The sequence below is a fragment of the Labrus mixtus genome, chromosome 10 (assembly GCF_963584025.1).
Source record: "Labrus mixtus chromosome 10, fLabMix1.1, whole genome shotgun sequence".
Lineage (NCBI taxonomy): Eukaryota > Metazoa > Chordata > Actinopteri > Labriformes > Labridae > Labrus > Labrus mixtus.
In genome coordinates, this window is record NC_083621.1 from 17,254,527 (window position 1) to 17,277,950 (window position 23,424).

A 23,424-nucleotide genomic window follows, 5' to 3' on the forward strand; every position below is an offset into this window, starting at 1 on the left:
GTCATGTTGTTAACTGTTGTGTTACTTAAGATAACGCCTGTAATGGCAGTAACTGATTTCTCCCTAATGTCAGTAAATATGTTGGATAGACAGCAGTGCTCTGAGAGGTCGTAAGCCTGTCAGTTATTTCAAGTGCCTATGACAGTGTTCTATGCAGTTTGTCATGTGTGTGATTGGTGGAGAGCTTGAGGAAAAGGTGGGACCGCACGTGTGTGTGTGTGTGTATACATCAATGCATATTCACTGAGACTCATTAACACAAAGGGAGCTCTATGAGGTAAGGTCTGGGCTAACACAAGGAAATTAACAGGACTAAAACACATGACATACATGAATTGGAAGTCAGAACATTGATTCAATAAAACTTTTTTTTTTGCAAGAAGAAGTAAACACTACCAAGCAAACAAAGAAGCAAACAATACCAAGGGTGGAGGCAAATGACAGGTGAGAACACTGTTTAGAAAAGTGATAGTGATCAGAATAAATACTGGTTTTTATAGATTGCTTTGAGCCCACAGTTTGTGCAAAGTTAAAGGTTTCAGACACTAACTTTTAAACTTGTCTTTTACTTTCTTTTTTTTATCTGCCATTATCTGACTTGCAGGCATCCAGCAGCCAAATATCCTCCCACACATTGCCACTTTGCGCAGGTGTTTAATGTTTCTAACGCACTCAACAGTCTCTACTTACTGCTTTCTTTTTCTATGATGTTTTAATTCTCATCGTAAATCACTGCCACTTAGCTCAACAAAGAGGTGAAGCTTAATTTACTGCTGAGAATCAGAGATGGGCTCTGAGTTCTGCCACACGATATAGATGAGATGTGGAGCTGCCAGTGATGCCTTCAGGATGGATCGTGCAGGCGCGCGCACCCGTGCAGGCGATGGCACGTGCAGGCATCTGGAAGAAGCGATAAGAAGCTGAACGAAAGAGAAAGTATCGCTGTATGTCGAATAAAGGCAATTCTGCGCGCAGGTGGAAATCAAGAGAAATTTAGAGATGAGGGATAGGAAGAGAAATTAAAACTCAGGACAAAAGGGAATGAAAAGAGAGAAAGGGACGTGAGAGCATCGCTATCGATGATGTGGACAGTGTGTGGGGCAGATTTACGCACACACTCCAATTTACACAAAGCTACAGCAGCAAGAGAAAAGAGAGAGAGAGAGAAACCGGAAAGGAGAAAAAAAGAGGAGAGAGGGAGAGCGTGCGCATGATGGTTGGATGGTTATAAGGCACGTAAACCTCCTCAAAGACGCTCAGAGCTCAAGTTGCATCTCGCACGTGCGAATCTGAATGAACGTGAGGCCGGCAGAGCGAGACAGAGCGGCAAATTAAAGTGAATGAAGCAGGAATCACGCGGATTTGTGAATGAAACACCAGAGAGGAAACATCACTCCAGCTGCTGGACAGGTCTCGATTCACACAAAAATGACCTGAGAAGCTTCAGTTCTGCATTTTTGTTTTCATTTTCATTCTTTTTAAATGGGGACTGGACTTTAGACTGGCCGCGTGTCACCTGCTTTTAAAGACTTTTGTTGCATTTTCTTCCTTTGTGTCCAGGAGATTTGTTGAGCGCACATTTCTAGAGTACTCCTCTGTCGGTTTTTGTGTGCTCGTCCACAGAGGTGTCGAAGTGAAGAAAGTGGGACATGTCAAAGATAACACCGCGCTATAGTGTCCTAGAACTGCTCTGCTTTGCGCAGTGTGGAGACACGGGCGCTTAAAGGACGCTTCGCCCCGGTGCCATTGCGCGCAGCAAAGCGCACAGCTCCCCGTGCTTACAGCTGCATCAAGGCGGAAAGAAAAGAGGGCTAAAGCTTCCCCAAAAACCCGGAATCACAAGAACCACAAGTGGAAGACGAGACGTATTTAATGTGTCTCCCTTTCTTTCTGTGCTAAAAGCCAGATGTGTAGGCTAGTACACAAGTAACATAAGGAGGATTTACAAAGTTTTTAAAGTTCATATTAGGGTTCATTGGGATGCGGAGTCGCTGAAGCTCTGAGCTCGCTGTATTATTGTGAAAGTGTCTCACAGTTTGTCACACTGTATCAGCTGTTTCCTGGTCATGTGTCACATCTCTGGTGCGGGTCCGGTCGCAAACCCTCTCCATCTTCCTCTCCTCCCAGCTGCTCGTTTACTGTGAAGTTGCTGTGGCAGCATTGGACTCTAAAAAGCTCTGAAGTGTGGTCAAAACCACAAGATATAAAGTAAAAAAAAAAACATGTATGTCACTCAGCATTAACAATGACGTCAGTACATGGACAGAGTTCCCATCAGCGCCCAAACTCTGACTGACACTTTCCGGTCAGCTGTGCGTTATTATGTTGAATGGACCCTCCTTCCGCAGCCACGACCCGATGCGACTCGTCGACCCGAGGCACCTCCCGCAACTGATGTCCCTGGAGGACCATGAGCCCACCATGGTGGAGGGGACGCTGGGGCCCCGCAACTCGTCGCCGACAGGGGAAGAGGGGGCCCCAGGTCAGCACCACCAGTCCTTCCCCTGGGTGGTAACCCTGCTGGCCGGCGTGCTGATCACGACCATCGTGGTGGATGTTATCGGGAACATGCTGGTCATCGTGTCCGTGTTCAGAAACAGGAAACTCAGGAAAGCAGGTACAGGTTTTGTGTGCGTGGTTAGATCAGCATCAAAAAGCTGTTACAGTAAAACAATTTGCTTGCTGTGTTTGTTTTTACAAAACCTTATCATTTTTGCTGGAGGTTTAGATCAGAACATCATCTTAAGATGAAACTTTTATGGACCAGCCATGCTGACAATACCTTATGTCACTACTTATTGAGTAGTAGAGTTTACTCATTAAACCATTGATAAGATAACTTTTTTATTTCTTGAATTACATTTTCATACCTTGCAGGAGAATTACAAAAAATAGACTTTTAATTATAAAGGATTAATTAAAGAATCACTTAACTCAGGTTTCTTTGAAAAAAAAAGAGGATATCAATAGATCTCACACATTGAATACAGCTGTCCTGCATAATCAGAGACAAATATGGCTAACCTCCTCTCTATAACTGTTTATCTATCACGAAGAAGTCTGTAAGCCGACTCGTTTCTGCATCCGACTTCCCTGCAGCATTATAATACAATAAATTGGGCAGAGTTGCTAGAAGAAGTTGTTGCACTCCCTGAGAGCTCAATTGTCCTCGCTAACATGTAACATCGCAAATTACAAATCACAGGCTTGAGTTAACTGCCTGTGCCATGCTTTAAAAGCTGTTCTCAAAGAAGAAATTAGTTTTTCAAGACTGGTTTTCAGACACAATGAAACCCCGCAAAGTTGACACATATCAGTTGCCTATCAATGCCTTATAAGTATGTGTATGTGTATGGTCAAGTGCTACCTCTCATCTTCAGTCTTGTTGTTGCTTCATGCTGATCAGCTCTCTGCTTGATGTTTTTCTCAAGGACTCTTTGACAGCATGTTTGGCTACTGCAAATGAGCAGATGCAGAACTATGTATGACTTGTTGTCTTATTTGTATAAAAGTGCAGCAGTGGCAGAATATTTGTCATGGTCAGCGATAAAAAAAAAAGTTTTTTTTCTTTTTTTTAGCAGTTGCAGGACAGTTCAGCCTCTTTGTCAAGGGCTTTGGAGGTGAAAAGTAGTAAAGCTGTAGTTGGTGACTCACTGTAATCGATGTGTAAATCTGATAGAAGCCACAGATAGAGGAGGACTGCGAGCCTTCAAGAGCAGCACTGTGCATAATATTAACCCGGCCACTTTAAACATAACATTGTAGAGAGAAAAAAAAATCAATCAGGCGCATAATTTTTATCTTTCACTCAGCAGCATGCTCCAGTAAAGCCATCTGAAGCTGAAGATATCACATGAGAAGCACTTAGCGAGGACAAGAAGCTTCTTCGCACTCGTACAAAATATATGCATATTGAAGAGTTGTTTTGACGTTTATGGTCCTCGCGTTCCTGTGAAGCACCCACATTGATAGTCCAGGCAGGAAAAATCAATTCCCAGCATCGTCCCCAACACTGCCTCTACCTTTCATAAAGCTGTTGTTGATACAGAAGCTTGTTTGGTCAGAAGGTCAACAAGTCACCAGGTCAAATATCAGGCTGTTTTCTCCTTCATGAAAGCCTGGATAAGCAGCTGTGTAGTAGAAGCACTTAGCTCCGTGTGTGCATTAATGGACACATAGATCAACAGGAGGTTGTGCATGGAAGATGCAGCGCTAGGAAAATGATCACTGGCCACCCTGATGCTGGAAACTGTTCAGAAAGCAGGATCTTGATTCATGGTTTCTACCTCACACTGTACACTTGGTGGTGAAGTGTCTACATGAAGCAGCACTTTTAGCTGTGTGGTTTTCATGTTTTAGTGTCTAAATGTACACAGCAATGAGGAAAGTTAAGTCACCATCTTGTCAGGCAGACGGTTTCAAGTTTAGTGGCAGCCCAACCTAATAGTTTAAACAAGAATATGCAATATCTCTAATTGGGCTCCAAGTTCTGTAGCAACCCCCTTCCATTCACTTCAGTAGTGTAAATGATTGACAGGTGTCATAGCGCACAGGCCACAGACTATCGACCAGTGACACAACTATGGCGTAACAGTGCACACTATAGAGATGCTAAGAAACTAGCTTTGCATATCTAGACACTATAAACATTTTTAAAAATCGATTGTTTCTTAAGTTAAAATTACAGCGATTGCAATTCTTATTCTGTTGGCTCGTTATTTGCTATTTCCATTATGTGTTAGCATCAAGCAAATGACCTAAGATGTATATTTTAGCTTTGAGTGACGTTGAAAGTGATGGCACCGGAGAAGAATTGGGTGGATTTAAAGTTTACCATCATAATGATCGGCTGATAGAGATTGTGACACATTCAGGTTGTTTTCAGCTGCTTTGAAGGATAGAGGGTAGAGAGGGAGAGCTGCGTGGGAGAACTGTGAATGAATGAGTCATACAGAACGTTTTTTTTCTGAATGAGCTTTACGCTGAGCTCAGTTTTCTGGACAGAGCTGTCATCCCTTCATACAACAAGTGACAGAAAGGTGTAGGAGGCTGAGGTTTGTGAATATGTTTGACCATCTGAAGTGAACTGACACCTAAGGAATGCAAAGAGTGCAGAAAAGCAGCTTTGAGTAGTACAAGTACAGCTTTTGTTCGCTTCTTTAACCACTGTGTTAATGTCTTCTTGTTACTGTCTTTATATTTCTTTGACTACAAAAGCTCCTGTTTGCCGTTTCTTGATCCCAATTCATTTTCTGCCATTCTGTTGATTCTATAATGAAAGCCCCCCCCCACCCCCACCCCTTTATGAAGAAAAAACACCTTTATGAAGAGAACAATGAAATAACTTAAGGAAAAGCAACAGAGCCAGAACCAACAGAAAAGTAAGATATGCTGCGATCAGCTCAGACCAACTTAAAAACTCAGAATAAACAAACAACAGACATGGTGATTGTAAAAAAGAAGAAGTGATTATGGGTGTAGGTAGAGGAGCAGATGGAGTGAAAGACTGCGAGGTTTGTGGGTTAAAACTAAAATCAGAGGATTAGAAAACCAAAGTGGTTATTTCAAAGTTTAGAGTTGATCCCTGTCAGCTGGACATTAATGGATCAAATGAAACACTTGGGTCGGAGAGTTAAGATAAAGTAGCTGAGTCCTGAGCCAACAAGAAAAAGCTTTTAGGAAAGACAAAAGATGATTTCTTTGTTTAAATGTAAAGGTCTCGGCAGACTATAAGAAGAAGAAGAAGAAGAGAACCAATTACTACCTGCTGATTATTCTTAATTATGCAAGAATATTAGACAGGTATAAAGGAGAAAGTACATTTACAGTTTGTATTTCATCACAGGCCTCAAAGTTTGATCTAAAAAATGAATATGGATCGTGTATGAAGGTGTCTGTTTACAGAGGGGACACACATGTGTTGCTGTTTGGTTTGATGGCAACCTAAGCTATGAGAATGCAGCATACAATAAAAGTTTTACTATCTTTTTTTATCATGTTGGACAGTTTGCACGGTTAAAAAAAAAGATATTGATCGTTCTAATGTCGTGTCTGTGAAGAAGAAAGACGAGCAACCAAAGAACAGACATTTTAGATATATTTGTTTTGCAGATTTTTGTAATCGTAGTATAATGGCGAAATCGCCTCAAATAATTGTGCAATCTTGAGTTTCCTACATTTATGAATCGCGACACATTAACTAGACAGGATCTGGCTAAATCTGTGCCACACTTTGACGAAGAAGTGTTCTTTGTCCTGGATTCTAGCTCACGGTTACATATATAACTTTTGTGAGCATCGTTGGATGTCTTTATTTCAGTTTTTAGTTCTGACCTCTGAAAACAGTTTTTATTCTAAATGAAGCTGAGTTAAAACGAAGATGTCTGTAAAAAAAATCAATGTAATTAACTTGCATTTGGGAGTTTGAGCGCAACAGCATCAAATGTTGTTCTTGACAGAGGAGTTATACATTTATAAAGAAATTGCAAAGAAGAAAGAAAATCTGGAATAATGTTGAATTTAAGTATTGAATAAACAAGAAGGGAGGAGTGTAGTTGGCAGGTTTACAAGTTAATTAACTTTATCTCTTTTTAAGATAATTTTCTGTCACCTGTCACAGTCGGGCTGCACAGCTCCCCGCTGCTTGTCACAATGACAAATTAGCATCCCAATGAATCAACACATAAACAGCCGTGTCCTGTCAGTGCCGTCAGCTTGTCAAAGCTGTCCCATACACATCACTCAAACACAGGCAGCTCATTTGTTTTCTGGCTTTTTCCATCAGTCCGCAGGTTTCCTGCATCCCCGTCGTCTGTGAGTGAAAATGTAACGATTGGAGGTGGAATACTGGATGAATTGTTCACCGCTCTCATTTAATCTTCATGCTGCCACCTCATTCATCTGATCTTCCTTCCTGTCCTGTCTGATCTCTTTTTTTTCACCCTCCCTGCTTTTTCCTCAGTTTCCGCATCTTCTCAATTCATCTCATGCCCTTCCAATTCTACTTCCCTTCCCTAGCATGCCTTTCTTGTTCGTTCCATTTGATTCATTCCTTTACAAGCCTCTGCTCACCTTCCCTCTACTTTCCTCCATGTTTCTCCCTTTTCAATCACTCGCCCCCCCTCCTCCTCTTAATTACTTTTCTCTTCCCGTCTCTCCAGCCCAGCTGGTGTCTTGCAGTTTTTCTCCTCCAGATTCCTACCATCTCCTCTTCACATCCCTGTAACTATTCCCCTCCTCTCTCCATTATAATGTCCTCCCCAACATCCATCCATCTCCCCTCTCCTCCTGTCCTGTCAGAGACTGCACCTGATCATCAGCAGAGTCCTGTCACTGTTTATTATGTTAGTGTCACCACATCTACACAGAACAGATTACCGTCATTCATAATCTGACCCTCAGTTACAGCAGCTCGTGGTGCAAAAAACATCTGTCGATACATGTTTTAGTCAACATTATATATGTATGAGAGCTTTAAGCTTTTAAAAAGGAAAGATGCACATGTAATTTCAATTTTGAGACTCTTGTTAAGCATCCACAAAATCCGACAGGAAAGAAAGGAAACCATCAGAAAATGTTGTACAAAAAACAATTATGGCATCTGAACCAGTTCTTCAAAGTGTGTGGGTGGGACAGATCCCATGGAGTCGACAGCTGCCTGGCTCCACCGAGGAATGGTGATACCAGACTCTCCTTTAGCGCAGCTCTAAGTAGTTTGCTTGAGTCAAACTCAGAAGCTCTGCCATCTTACAAAAGAAGATTTTTTCTAATTTGTTTAAGAAATGTTTAATGAAAAATATCTACAATTTAGACTCAAACTATTTTCTAATACTGTTGTAGGTGTCATCATTTACACAAGCCTCTAAATAACAAAGTTAGAAGGCTCTTGTGGGTCAATGTTTGCAGTGGCTTTACAAAGTCAAGTATCACATCAATACAGAGAAACGTGTTGACTTGTCTGGCAGCTCCGCTCAGCCCACCGCCGACTTGCTTTATTGTATTTTGCGCCAATGCTTCCTGGCTGTTTGCTCAAATTAAAAGAGTTTGAGTCATTTGTTGCCTCTTAAGCTGCAGAAAAACTGCTGTGTGGAAGCTGGAAATCAATTTGTAGAAGCCTGAACGAGTCAGACAGTTTCTTATTGATCTAGAGGCTGGTAGATCAGTAGTTTTCAACCTTTTCAGAACCGACCGTCAGTCCCGCCTGTAATCCACAGAAGACCAGACAGGGGAACTCTAAATGTCACCCGGATCCATTCCTGAACATGCATTTTTTGCCCCACATCTGTGCTTTATTAGCTCTGCTGATTACTCTGCCTTGTTTCTTAGTTTAGCAGCGTCCAGACTCCTGAAGGAAAATATAAAAAGCTTTTTCAAAAGGTGCTCAAACTGATCCTCTGAATCGACTTTAACATCATTCATGTCAGTTTTTTGAGACTGACAAAACTGGAAAATGCCCATAACGACAACCTATTTTATGCAGCCACCAAACCTGCTTAAAAGGACAAAAAGAAACCATGTATTTCTCAAAGCACCTGCTAATGATAAAATGCACACCGATACTGTGCTTCCAAGCAAATTGCATCTTAGCGCCCCAGTGCCGTTTGCAGCTGTTTAATCAGAAATCATTGAAACATTTTCGCCCCCCTGCCTCAATGCAAATGGGCCTAATAGCCAAACACATTTAGAGTGAAATTATTAGCAGTTTCAGGCAGTTGGTGGTAACTGACGGACATTTATAAGAGATGTCAGCCTCAGACTTTCCTTTTTTTTTTCCAAGATTTATTTTTGGGCTTTTTGTGCCTTTAATAGAGAGATAGGACAGTAGAGTTGGAAGTCAGAGAGAGAGAGTAGGGAATGACATGCGGGAAAGGAGCCACAGGCTGGAATCGAACCTGGGCCGCTAACCACTGTGCCACCCAGTCTCAGACTTTCCACTGATCATGGCAGAAGTGATTGTAGGTCTGTGTTAGACTATTTGTGAAGAGTGCATGGTTTGCTGTATGTGTAGCGCAAACAGAGTGCTTTTAAAACGTGCCTCAAGTATTCTCTGGATTCTCCTTTTTTGTTCTGTAAACATGGAAGAAGAACAGTCAAACAACTTTGACTGCAAAAAATGTCATCTATATTGGAAATTGTTAATGCCACATGCATAGAAAACATGGACAAAGTCCTAGTGACGTCATCCATTGCATTATGGAGCCCAATGATGGTGGGTTTTTCATCAGCAATAAACATGCTGATGAAAAAACGAACTGACATGTAAAAACGAACTTTGGGAAAACATCCTTCACCTATTGTGCTGCACACACCTGGAACACAATACAAAACACATTCAAACTCAATACAATGGTTACTATGGGTCAATTTAAAAACTTGATCACAGCTCACTGTACTCACGAGTGTAAATGTTATTAACTGTAGTTACCTGCTTACTGCTTATTCTTCTGGTCTTATAATCTATGTATTTTGTCTTCGTTGTTTTTCGTCTTTTTTGTCTCTTATTCGTTTTAATTGTACTCTCAACGTCATTGTAAATGAGGGCTTGCCCTCAATGATTTCTTGAGAATAAATAAAGGTAAAATGAAAATGATATTTGCTGTTAAGAAGATCAGTTTAACATGGGACTCTATGGGATATATGCGGAACTACAGTTTTTGAAATTTTTTGTTTGGCCCTCATATTTTAGTCCTCGAGGTTGAGGCTTGTTAACAATACAAAGAAATCAAAATCTGACTCAATAGAGCTCAAAATCCTCTAAACAACTTTTGATCAAGAATTAGATTAAAACAAGTTCCCTTAGCTTGATGCCTTGCTCTACCCGTGCAGAACCCCAAACGTACAAAACAAGTACAAAACAAGTACAAAACAACTAAAGTAAACTGCTTCATAATGAAAGGATGATGCATCGTCCTAAAGTCTGTGATATATTAAATAACAGCAGCCCCACAGATGGAGTTCAGTCAGTTTTAAGTGTTGGTATGGTGGGTGGTTTCACTCTTTACATAACGATAAGTAAATCTGAACAGATGGATGTTCTCTGGGTGTTTCTCTAAATCCTGAACCAACCGGTCTGACAGCTGGAAACCAGCAGGATTGAGGGGGGGTCTATCTCTGAAATACCACACACTGAGGGGATTTACTGCTAAGACGGCGCTCAGGGTGCTTCTTTGACCTTCATATTCATCCCCACATCTCACTACGTGGTGGAGTTAACTCCGAGGAGCTCTAATGGATCTCAACCAAACCCTGAAGCTCCAAACTAATGAAACTTATTATGTAAATGTGCGAACTCGCCGCAGAAGGTGACACAGTTTGAAACGCTCTGTAATGACCACATTATGAACACTCATTAACAAATATACATTCAGAAGCCACACATGGCTTTGGGGGGTTTTATGGTGTAGCATCATCTATAAAACAAGAAGTGAGACGACAAGAGTTTAAACCTTTCGGCAAATGTTAGTAGCCTTGAACACTTTAAAGGAACTTGAAATACACAGCAAATAGAAAACGACAAATCTTGAATCAAGTTTGGATCTGTAATTAGAAGCTTGAAGTGTCAGCATAAAAGAGCCTGAAATTTAAATCACAGCAGCAGAAAATTTTTTTGATTAAAAATGTTTCTGAGGAGGCGCTTTTTCATATGGCAGTTGTGAGCTTGTGAGTATTTGAAAGGTGACAGTCGTGCAAAGAAAAACATATCCTGAGAAATATCGAACCAAAGTGGATGGGTTCTAAAATGTCCCAGAAATTAATTTGCATTCAAGTAAATTGTATTGCACAATACGCTTCAATGTTTGAATAGACAATAAGGCCGACTTTACATTTTGCCAAACTGTGCCTAACCTTTCAAATACAACTTAAATGCTAAGTACAGACATTTAATAAAGATGTTTTCCAGCTTTCACTATCCACAAATAGCCTGAGTTTGTTAGCAACACTGACAAAGTAAGTCGAAACAGCAGCATTCAATTGTTTTTTCTTGCAACGGAGGAAAGCCTCTTATTAACCTGACTTTAAAGGGGAGGTGTAAGGGGTGAAATGTAAAGCCCCTGCACACGTCACTTTACCGACAGCTTCAGTATTTGGTGACTGCACTGTCCAAGCAAGGTCACAGCTGGCCAGCAGGGGAAAAGTATTTATAGAAACTCCCCTCTGGGTCTTCAGATAGCACACCTTTATAAATACTGAGGGGGACAGCAGGTACAGTCCCCAGCAGGAGGACTTTTATCAGTTTTTAAAGCAGAGATGGACATCAGGTGTCACTGAGATATCAGTGTCACTGCACAACATGATTAACTTTATAAAGGGTAAATCATCTGTGGAGCTTGATGTGTCAATACTTTGACATAAGTTTACACTAAAGCTAAAAATTCAGTGTCACATCATATACGGGGCTTCTTCAAAACATTCCAGGTTTGAGGTTTGTCCTCCTGAACGAGGCAACCTGGACGAGCATCTCAAGTGAGTCTGCGCTGGGACGATGTTCCGTCTGTAGCAGCTCCAGGGGATGTGCTCGCCGTGTCATTTATGGAGTGGGGCTGCTCGCGCACATGACGCGGTGGGTTACGCAAGATGGGAGGGAATGACAATTTACTCTGAAGTCTTTGAGGGGCAAGTCCAAGTTAAGTCTCGCATTTGTGTGCGCCTTAAGTGTGTCTCGAGTCTGAAACTTGAGTCCCCATCTCTAATAAACATCAAGCTAACATCTAAGATATCCTGGTCCGTCTGTGAGAAATTGTGCTTTTGGAGATAAATGCACCTCCCACTACTGAGTCTCATGTCTTTCTAAAACATGGGTAAAAAGGTAAAAACACTGACTCCACAATGAGTGTAGGCCAAAACGTTTAAACTGGTTAAGGTCTTTATTCTCTCAATTACATGTAAAATTCAATCAATTACTCATATAAGCCAAATAATCTTTAAAAGGGGGACTTCATGAAGCCTGTGTCCATCTTGAGTTGGATGCCCTTTAACAACCAACAAGAAAAACATGTTTCAAAGAGAAAGGCTGCAGATTGTAAACGGGTGAATTTTCCTCTCTCACATCAATAATCAATAATGGAACGTATTACCAGTTAAGTGAATGGTTGGCCCTGTTAATGCTATTTTGCAATCAACCATGTATTCTAAAAGGGCCTGGTGCATAAAGGCTGATTGGTCACTGTTTTAGGGTTATGTCATGCAGAGGATTAAAGAGAGTCATCCATCAACATGACTCTCTGAGTGAGGCTGTTTTATAATTCTGAACAGTCACTGTTTGTGTTGAGTCCAGATTCAGAGAAGAATCTAATTAGACAGTGCAGGTCTAAGAGCAGGTCATGATCACTGCTGGTTTCATGGAGAACAGCTGCTTGTCAAAGAGGGTTAGGAATATTCTTCTTTCCAAAGACTCCAGAGGTTTTTTTTTTATTATGATACTGTCTGAAATATGACTTAAAAACTTCATTAAGAAATGTTGCAATCTCTCTAGGCATGACTGTAGGACTTCAATCCCTTTTTTTTTTTTTTTTTTTTTTCGCAAAACAGCAGTTTTGTCACTACTACTAAGTCAAGGTGAGTAGACCTGCAGGGGGCCACTGGGTAAATGATTAACATCACCCTGCTAAAACAACCTTTTTCAAGGCAAAAGATTAAATATAATATGTAATATGTTTAACTATTAGAGAAACTATTGGTCAAGGCACCAAAAACTCGTTTTTTGTATTACTATCAAATGTGCACGTTATTTGCACAACCTAATATATTTTACAAACTGACATATATTACACAGTGTAACCAATTTAAAGAATAACTTTTGTACGTAACTTTAAACTAAGTAGACTCCTTTGAACACATTCACATAGACTTTTGGTTTCCTCGTGGAGGAAAGTCCCATGATTTTTTTGACCCCTTCATAATATGTAGCTACCGTTATGCTTCATCGTCTTTCTTACACAGTGTATAAACCAGTGAGCTAAATAAGTGTCCACACATTATTCAGATGGGGTACCTACATCATCAAATTGTGCAAACTTATCAAGCTGCTGTTATGGAAAAAGTTGGAAATGAGAAAAGGCTGAAGTTCTATTCAGCAAAGAGAAGTAATTGTGGAGTTTTTAAAATGTCACTTGTGAATATATTAGAAAATCTAATTTATTGAGGGCATGGTGTGGATAACGCAAAACTCACAAATCCACTGAGAGTAAAAAAAAGGAGATTACACAGCAGCAACAGGTGGCAGCAGGAACACATGGCCTTTAAAGTGAAGACATGTGCTCTGCTGCAGTGTATAACATGAAGTCACGTCCTCCCTTTTCCCTTCCGACATCACGTCTGATGAGCCTGACCTGATCCCCACCAGCTGCAGCACACCTGCCCCGGGATTCAGACAGTCTGGTGAGTCGCTGCCGAGTAGCACCATGATTTATTTAATCTCATTTCCTTTAACTGCTCAGATACTTTATCATTTTATTTAATTTCTGCCTGTTTGTGTTTTCAGGATCGGCGAGGACTCGGCTGCTGCCCGAGGCCTTTGAGGCAAAACAACCCCGGCTCATCTTTAACCTGAAACCTTCAGATCCTGACTCTGAAAAATGAATTTGTTTGTATAAATGCCTTTCTTTATGCCACCATGGCAATGAAATGCAGCATTGCACAGGCTCACATCCATAAGAATGAGGCTGTCTAACAAACACAATCTATCTTTGGAGTATCAAACACTTACCTGCTGTAGGCCTGGAAGACGGCTGTACAAAGTTAGGAGTTTTACCGCTTGTACGCTTGGACTCCCCACAAATAAAGTATTTTCCAAAAGTCACATATTTTTCTGTGTCGGGTGTTTTGTTTAAAAAGGAAGTTACTGTTTGACTGAGCTTGGAGAACAGCTCTGACCAATGGGAAAAAAAAACAGAGGGGCAGGTATTGAAAGGTCAATCTAAAAAAGGTGTGCAGTGGATTTTACTCAAAAAGCGTGTCCCAAAATGGTGTGCCCATATGTCTTTGAGGAACTTTATGCTCTCGTTTGATTTGTTTGACCGAGGCTTTACAAAATAGTGATTTTTATATTACCTATCCTTTATTAAAAAGAGAGTGTTACAAAACACACAATAGAAAAGGCTACAGTGCTCTACAGTGACGCTCAGCCATCACATGTCTGACTGTCCAGTGTCCACCAAACTACCTGTTTTAAAATCAAACCATGAAAACGCACCTCTACTCCTTGACTTTTGGCGCTTCTGGCTTTCAGCTTTGCTTTCCTATTGGTCTGAACATTTTTCACTTTTGTATCTTGTCCTATTGTTTTACTATTGGTCGTAGTGTTTTACCATGTTTTTATGATTGATTGGACATCACTTTGGTCAACCTTTGTAGGTTTTGAATTTGATTTATAAATACATCTGGATTGGGTGTTCAGTTGACCACTATTACTGGCCCAGGGGCCGTGGGTTCCCCCACTCTATCCTGCTAATGTTCAGAGAAAGATAAAAGTAGCAGTATTAGAAATAATAGGATATATTGTGCTCCTGTTTGCCTAGGTCGCCCTCCACGTACAGAGGCTATAAGCCGCCAAGTGGGCGACCACGTTAGAGGTTGAATCACAGCTCCTTTCCAGAATGTCATTCCATACTTTCTCACCCTGTTGATCTACTCTATCCACTCGCCTCTCAAATAAATGTATTAATAAATCTTCCCAAAAATCCCCAAAAGAATAAAATAGGAATCAAAAGATATTTCTTTTAATACATGTGTTTTATTTTTATTCTGTATGGATTGTATTCTACATTACTAGAATAAAAACATTTTGTACCCCCATGATTGCAGAAAACACAAACTTTAGTCCAAGCTCAGTGTTTTTGAATGCTCAGCACTAAAAAACACAGCTCTTTGGGTTGAGTAACTCTTGAAACACCACATAAGAAAAAAGGCTCATTAGCCCTCCTGGTTTACCTGCAGCTCTCTCATTAGCCTCAGTGTTCTGCACCAACATGAACAATGCTTTCTCTAATTACTGAGGCCATCGATTCATGAAAGGCTGTGAAAGTTCAGTGTTTAACTGCTCCCGGCAGCTGCAAAGATGTTCTGCTGAAAACAAAAAGACTTTAACAGGCTATTTATTCAACTTTTACACATTCAAGATAGGTCGATTTATCTTCACAGCCAGTTACCAGCAGTAGTCAGCTGTCTTTTCATTCATTTCATGGACTGTATGTAAGAAGGGGGCATAGGCTCTTGGTTGCCTTGAACCAAAATGATTTCTACAAGCCATCAGGGGGAGATTCCAGGGGTTGCAAAAAGAGCCTTAGTACAAAAGTCTGAGGAAAACTATTCAACTTTTCAGTGATGTGTGAGTTTATGGTCTGAATTGTTAGTTTTTAATCCTATCCAATTCTCCCTGGTGTTAATTATGCCAATAACACTCGAGAGTGTATGATCAAGTTTGAGGTTTGTTTAAGGTCAAGTGTTTTTAAAGTTGAGGAAAGTGTGTCTCTCCTGTAAGAACGTTAAACACATGAAAACAGTGGCAAAAAAAACAAGACATCGATCCTAAAAGTTCACAGAAAGCAAACAACATTTAAACCATATTACAATGAAAACAGAAAAAATAACTTTTTGAGTTCGGTTTGAAGTAATCAAAACTTTCTGCTGAGCTCAAATTGACTCTCAAATTCAGCCTGAAGCCTTGAATATGACCCTCCAAACACAAACACACAATACTGCGTCACTGCAATATTCCAGCGTGATCCAGAAATGTCAGCTGAAGGGTGAGTCAGACAGAGAAAGGGTCTATTTTTTCACACCTATGCTGCAACTTTATATCTGTGTGTCTGTGGATGACAGCAGTGTTTGCAGTTGTACGTGAATAAGATACAAGCGGCAGCAGTCAGAGCCGCTGTCAGGATCACACACAGACGGCGCCGACTGCAGTGCTGAACACACTCACACTGCTGAGAAACAAATGAGACACACAGACAAAAACAAAGAGTCTCACCTCAGAAGAGTGTGTATGAGATTCTCGTTCACGCTGACATCTGTCTTGCTGGGAACATGCCGCTACAGTATAACTCAAGAAACAGCCGACTGGAGTTCACAGCGTCTCCAGAACAGATGATCTGATTAGATATGGGAGCGACTTGTGGCATAAATTAGCATTTGAATTTGCGAAAGCCTGATGTCTTTGAAACTAGTGTGAGTTCTTAGTGTGTTCAAGAGGCAAAGATCACATCACAGCGATACAAATCTCTGCTTATTATTCGTCTTAATGAAGAGGATCATTAGCATAACTGGTTGTGTTTCATTCATCATTATGGAGCTTAGGGGCCTCTTGTTGTTGGACTTTGATGAAAGAACTAAAATGTCTGAAAACATTTAAACGTACAATATGTACAATTTTTTTTCTTGAGTACTCGCATTACAGTCATCAAAGCCTGAGAAATCCTTAATTAGATGATTGTAACGGATCGTGTCTTGTCATGCTGCCGCCATGACAGACATGACATGTTTATCATTGCCGTGGAAACACCCGATGCTACTTCAGAGAGCGCTACATATGAAAGTGGGAACTGCTACTGAAAGCTTCTGTACTGTGGCTGTATGAGCTTACTGTATGAGTCATACTTGGATTCATTAGCTCATTGGCAAACACATTCTCTTTCTCAGGTCTGTAATCATATTTTAAAAATTGGGGTGGCACCTCGAGTGGGCAATAAGATTTCAAGGGGGGCCCATGCCACCCAGGAGGAAACGGAGCTTTAGATATCATTTTATGCACATTTATACCCTTGGACAAAATCAAGCTAGTTGTTTTCCCTGTTTATGCTAATCACATCCTGAATGCAGATCTGTACTTAACCACAGACATGAGATTGATTGATATAAATGTTCTAATCCACTCAACCTTTAAGGGACTGTCCTCTAAAGAAGAAAGACAACATCAGTCATTTTAACAAGTGTCTCAAAGCAACATCTGTTTACATGCAAGTGACAAAACCCTCCACCTGCCGCTATTTGTATGTCATGTTCACGATCTGTCAGTCTGACTGTTTGACATGTCCCCCGTGGACAGTCATGATTCTCTAAACCTAAAGCAGTGTTGTTGTGCCTGAATCTGAAACCAATCCTGAGCAGAGAGAAACTATTCTGTATCTCTGTAGAGATCACAAACAAGCAGCAAACGTTTTCAACCTTACAAGTCCTAAAATGTGATTACCGTACCAAGTTTTAAATATTATGCCAAATATACACTTAACCATCATTTTCTAATACTAATGTGTGCCCCTAGCCCTCAACTTTTCAGAAAATGTGTGCTCAAACCGGCCGTTTGGAGATTTTCCCTTTATGACAACACAAAGGGCAGTAAACCCTCCCCCAGGTGGGTGACAGTCTCACGACTAGGTGTTTGTTCTGCCCTCTGAGTCTTGCTCCTCCCCGTAAACAATACGGTATGGAACAAGAAAGCACAAGCCAAATCCCCTTCCAGAGGGGCGTGGTCAGACGCAGCTCATTTGCATTTAAAGCTACAGACACAGAAACATCCTGTGCTGAGCAGGGCTGAAATAGAGGGGTTTATAGGCATGATCAAACACAGGATCAGAGTGGATTTTGAGCAAGAAAGTTTACAGACATGTTTTGGGGAGCTCTGAGACTAATTTAAACTTGAAATTGTGCTTAGTTGTTGTTTAAAGGAGACGTGCAATTCCTTAAAGAACTGCTGTTTTTTGTACTTCATAATCTTTAATATTACTTCAACTCAGCCAATGGGGCTGGGCAACGATTACAAGTTTTAATCGCGTTAATCGCATGAGTTCCTGTGATTAATCACGATTAATCACATTGTTATAAGCAAAATCCAATAATGAATTCAAAAGTAGTGTATAGCGCACTGTTATTGTAAATGTACTTCTCAACTTGTATGTAATGTAATGTAATCAAAGCAAATAAATACAAAACTAAAGCTTATTGCCACTGCAAGGGCATAATGTCATCCTGTTTGTTATATAAAAAAAAAAAAAACTGCCCAGAAAATCCTGAGCCATAATCATAACATTAAAACAGGCAATTTCTGAGGTAACAGCAGAAACATTTTTCTTTTATCAGGGAGCAGCATAACCAGTCTATGTTCAGTGCCTCTCCTTTTCATACAACTCGTGCGTCTTGAGGGAATCTCATACCTGCCGTCATTTGTTGCGATTCTGAGAACGTTTCTCAGACCGACGTCTTCCACAACACTAATCGGCCTGCAGGCTGTAGCTATCCACTTCGCTATAGCATTTGTTAGCTTCTCTTGTCTTTGTTTATCTATACTTTTCCCACGCGTAGTCTGCCGAAGCCTCGCTCCACTGTTTGTTTCGTTGAATGATTTGCTGGTATCAACCGAGTGTATTGCATTTAGGTGGTATTTCAGACTGGAAGTACTCCGGTGATAAGAAAATTCAACTTCGCAGTGGTTACAAATAACTTTGGCTCTGTCGACTGCGCCGTCTGGAAGAACTTTAAAATGAAAATGGCCATGTAAAAGTTCTGTACCCTTCTCCATGCTTGATTATCCACCAATTATTTTCTGACTGTTTCCTCTTTCCTGTGAGCGCCGCAGCAGTAAGCAACATACTAGGCTCGCTCACGATGGAATTTTACAAAATAAAAGTCAGTGAGCAACAGACTTTTACAATAAGAAAATAAATAATAAAAACTGCGTTAATGTGAGATAAAATAATTGTCGACGATAATTCATTCATTCATTAGTTAACGCGAAAATAACACGTTGACTTGCCCAGCCCTAATAAAAATACAACATAATCAATATATAATATAATCTCCACAGTTTAAAAGTGTACTGAAACTATGAAAAAAGCTGCCACACAAGTACAACATGGTACAACACATCTACATGTTCACAGTATTAATGTCTTTAATGACACTGACTCTGCCAGTTTCATGTCATTCTCAAAATCCCTCTGATAAGGAAATAAATCTCTAACCTGTCAGTGTTTCTTCTCCTCTCTCCCTAACATGTATCTTCAGCTCACATGAGAGGAGCTATATGGTTGAGAGTAGATCCAAAGGGCAAACGTGAGTAATAAAGACAGAACCAGGGACTAATTTGCATTGACTGTCGGTTAACAAGTCCCCTGCCTCTGTGCTTGGAGCCACAGCTCTTTTCTCTAAGTATTCTTCGGTGACAAAGATTTGTCGTCCAGAATAATAACAAACAATGAAGGTTCCTCATAATGAAGATGAAGTGGGGGGAGGGGGGGGGAGTGATCAATGCTAAATGGAGGCACTTTGCTTTGCAGGTAGAGTTAAGTGTTATTAACACTGCCAGAGTTAATGACCACACTCCCCCTCTGGGTGTGTGAAGATTTATGTACTTTGATAAAGCCTCCATCTTAATTTATCTATTTCTGCACACTAAAGGGTTTTACAGTAAGTGTTGGTTTTAGACCAGCCACTCGGTTTGTTTCAGATCTGATTGGAACATCTGCAAAGGACAGTATATGTTAATTATATGAATGCTTCTAGTAAAGATGATGAACAACAGGGGAACCATAAAGATACAAGAGGCTACTATCAAGGTTGGGAAGGACCTTAAGTCTGACTATACACGAATTGTAATAACAAAGGCAAAACAGAAGCTTATTTGAATGGAGGAATGAAATCTCTCTTTAGGAGTACTAAGAATTAAATCCACACAAGAAACTACTACATAATCAAAGAGTATACTGCCTACTAATCCGACTGTTACTATGCCTGGCGCTCTGTGGAAATGGGAGAGATGCCGTTTTCCCAGTTGGAACTCATTGGTTCTGCTAAATAAACCTTTAAAACTAGTGTTTTAAAGTGTCAAAATGACACATTGTTGCTCTAAGTGCATATCTATAACCGTCACAGATTTATTACCAATGGGACATCGTAAGGAGCTCAACATTTTACCCAACAAGACATGAAATTCTGCTGTGAAAGCAGACTCAGTTTTCTCTGGATTTTTCCCTTATTTCAGCCTTTTTACCTTTATGGACTCTGGGAAGTCTTACAGAGAGCCCGGCTCTTGTGGAGCAGTTAGCAGGAATTGCCCAAGGGCAATTTAGTGGTGGTAATAAATGCAGTGCAAGTGCTGTTTTTTTTTTTTTTACTCACCCTGGATTTTCTGAATGTATCTAGAGATACAGAAAACCACTCTACCATCAATTGCAAGCAATTACCCATGATGTAAGCCTTAGAAAGAGGCCGAATGAAACAGAATGGCCTTTGTTTAACAGAAGATTGTTTCTATTAAAACATTTACACTTTACTTAACCACCTTGATCTTCGTTTCTTGAAGACCTGGCCAAGAGAACATGGAGGCTTCAACATTTTATCAAAGTTAACACTTGTTTGAGCTCAAACTTTGTCAGTGACTGACATCAATATGGATGAAGTAGATGATTATAGGGGAACTCGACTCAAAGAAAAATGTGTGAATTGGAACCTTGGGATGTATAAACCTGAGATAGAAACCTGCCTGGTATACTAATGAAGGACAGGCACAAGATAGTTACATAAAGGGAGCTTTGTGCGATGGCTTAAACACTGAGGAAGTAGAATTGAAATGCAGCACGGTTCACTTGGGGCGGCAGGTAAATGTTAAACTCCTAAATCAGGCCCTCAAACTTCATTCATTTCCCCACGTGGGAGACCTTTAGAGCACATCAGCAGGGCGGGAACTTTTTTCACTGTGAAAGCATTTGGTGTTCGGGGGAACAAAGAGCCGGGGGGAAAAAAAGAAACTTGGATACTAATGGATCTGTTGATGGCATAAAAACCAGTGTTTACCCAGTCCTTGGGAACAACAATGGTCCATCATTAGTATGAACATTTTATGAACTAGAGTGTGTGATCAGTGTAAGGAGTGCAGGGTGTACATGACAGTCGTAATCATTAGCCTGTAATGATGGTGGAGACATTTAAGCAGCATAGATGATGTTTGGAGAGCCTAATGATCCAGATGCCATTAAAGTAAAGTAGGAGAATGCGACTGAGAGTTTTGGCTTCATGGTTTATGTCTGCCTCCCGCTCACACGCCTGTTTGATCAAAACTATTTTTTGTTTTTCTGCTGTCTGTCAGTAACGTCCTGTTCCTGCACACAGTTGTTCCAAGCTTGATGTTCCCTGTTCATGTTTTTTTTTTCTTTTTGGCTTTTGTGTGTTCAGCAGCATTCAGCTGTTTTTCTTTTCTTTTTGACAGCTCTCATTTCTTTCTTTTTTGTTGTGTTGTTTTCATATTTGTTAGCGACAAATCTTCTGTCTTTCACATTCTCTTTCACACAATGCAAGAAAAGAACCCACTCTTTTATTCTTAATACATGATCTGTTTTTTCCCTCCCCTTGCAATGATTTAAATTGGGTAACCCAAAGAGTTTCTCCAAAGGACATATTTAAGGTCCATTTTATTTTTTTTATTTTTTCTTTCATATCCACATGAATGACATCCTTTTGAGTTTTTCAAATAAATATGACCAAAATGATCTCCAAAGACACATAAACCAACGGAGACCGTGTCTAGAAGTGTGAAAATGTCCTTTCCTAATCCCTTTGACATCATTCCTTTCTGATTGGCGGATGCCTGTTGCTCTACATAAGGAGTCCCAATATTAACCTGACTTAGAACAAAATATTAAATTTAGCTTATAGCTTCCTCAGCACGTGTTGTTCACTCACAATAAAATACAGTAAAGTTAGTTTCAGTGTGCCGAGGATTTTTGATTTATTTTTCATGGTATGTTCCTACCTGAGAATGTATAGACTGTGAACGGGGTACCTTGTTGGCCATTTAGATTATATTTAGCTGCTTATAAAAGAGATTTAACGATCCACATGTTTAGGATTCCTAACACCTTCCCAAATAGTTGAGTCTTACTTAACTTGAAATAATCTGTTCTTTAGATAATTCACCAGCTCACGACCTTTCTTTCTCCCCTCATGTCTGCAGGAAATGCCTTCGTGGTGAGTCTTGCTCTGGCTGACTTGGTAGTCGCCCTCTATCCCTACCCGCTGGTGTTGACCGCCATATTCCACGATGGCTGGATTGCCGGCTACATCCACTGTCAGATCAGCGGCTTCCTTATGGGCCTCAGCGTCATCGGCTCCATCTTCAACATCACGGGCATAGCCATCAACCGCTACTGCTACATCTGCCACAGCCTTAAATACGACAAACTCTTCTCCAACAGCAACACGATGTGTTACGTTGTGCTCGTCTGGGCGCTCACCATCATCGCCATCGTGCCCAACTGGTTCGTGGAGTCGCTGCAGTACGACCCGCGGGTGTACTCCTGCACCTTCGCCCAGTCAGTGAGTTCGCTCTACACCATCACGGTAGTGGTGGTGCACTTCATTCTGCCAATCAGCATCGTGACCTACTGCTACCTGCGCATCTGGATCCTGGTCATCCAGGTGAGGCGGAGGGTGAAGCCTGACTCACGGCCAAAGATCAAACCACACGACCTCCGCAACTTCCTCACCATGTTTGTGGTGTTTGTGCTTTTCGCCGTCTGCTGGGCGCCACTGAACCTGATTGGCCTGGCAGTGGCACTGGACTCGAGGCTGAGCCGGGCGATACCTGAGTGGCTCTTCACAGCTAGCTACTTCATGGCGTACTTCAACAGCTGCCTCAACGCCGTCGTCTATGGCGTCCTGAACCACAACTTCAGGAAGGAGTACAAGAGGATCGTCCTGATCATCTTCAAGTTTCACTGCTGAGACGATTTGCTAACGGGGAGGCTTGGGGACAGGTCATTTTAACTTTTGAGAAAAGAAAAGGCTGCTATGAAGGGATGAAAGAAGAGGATTCTGACCTTAACAGGAGAGAAAGACAAAAGGGGAAGGAAAATATTTGAGGAAGAAGACACACCTCTTTGTATGCAAGAGGGAAATGGAAGAACTCAAATAGCTGGAGGAAAGGAGGGTGGATAAGATGTGAAATAAATGATGCCACACTGAGAGCTATCAGTGATGCCTTCAGGGAACTAGAGAGACTTCAGAAGAACAGCGAGGGAATCTCCTAACTTAGTAACGTGTTTTATCATAACTTCCTTGGGTACTTTTCCAATTTTTGTCAAAATAAAAGAATTTAATTTATTATTATTTATTGTCTTAAATATCCTGTTGGATTATTTTAATGTTGTAAGAATCTTTTCAAACTATGATCAAGTTGACGGTCATCTTGGTGAGGACCTGTGAGTTTACAGTCATTACTTTGGTATTTTAAACTTGACATTCTTCGGGACAACAAGCCAAACTCTCGCATGGACACAGAAAGAAGAAGACCAAACAATGGATGGAGGGGCAACACAGGTATCAAAAGGGTTGTTGAACGAATGTTAACCCCAATTTCTAGCAAAGACAAAACTGAAATTTGACAAAATCTACCAGGAACTAAAGATAGAGAGGGGCTCTGGTCCTTTTAAGTTC

General features: G+C 40.8%; 1 protein-coding gene across 1 annotated transcript; it reads left to right on the forward strand.

Moving 5' to 3' along the window:
• The first annotated feature begins 1,090 nt into the window (after positions 1 to 1,090).
• mtnr1al (melatonin receptor type 1A like) lies at positions 1,091 to 23,424 on the forward strand. The gene is made up of 2 exons (XM_061048568.1): positions 1,091 to 2,617; positions 21,944 to 23,424. The coding sequence occupies exons 1-2, from the start codon at positions 2,323 to 2,325 to the stop codon at positions 22,711 to 22,713; spliced, it is 1,065 nt and encodes a 354-aa protein (XP_060904551.1). The 5' UTR covers positions 1,091 to 2,322; the 3' UTR covers positions 22,714 to 23,424.

Bases quoted from the DNA above. Each gene is read 5' to 3' on its own strand.
- mtnr1al (XM_061048568.1), top strand. From the start codon at position 2,323: ATGTTGAATGGACCCTCCTTCCGCAGCCACGACCCGATGCGACTCGTC. The intron at 2,618-21,943 runs GTACAGGTTTTG...TCATGTCTGCAG, and splicing joins CAGGAAACTCAGGAAAGCAG to GAAATGCCTTCGTGGTGAGT.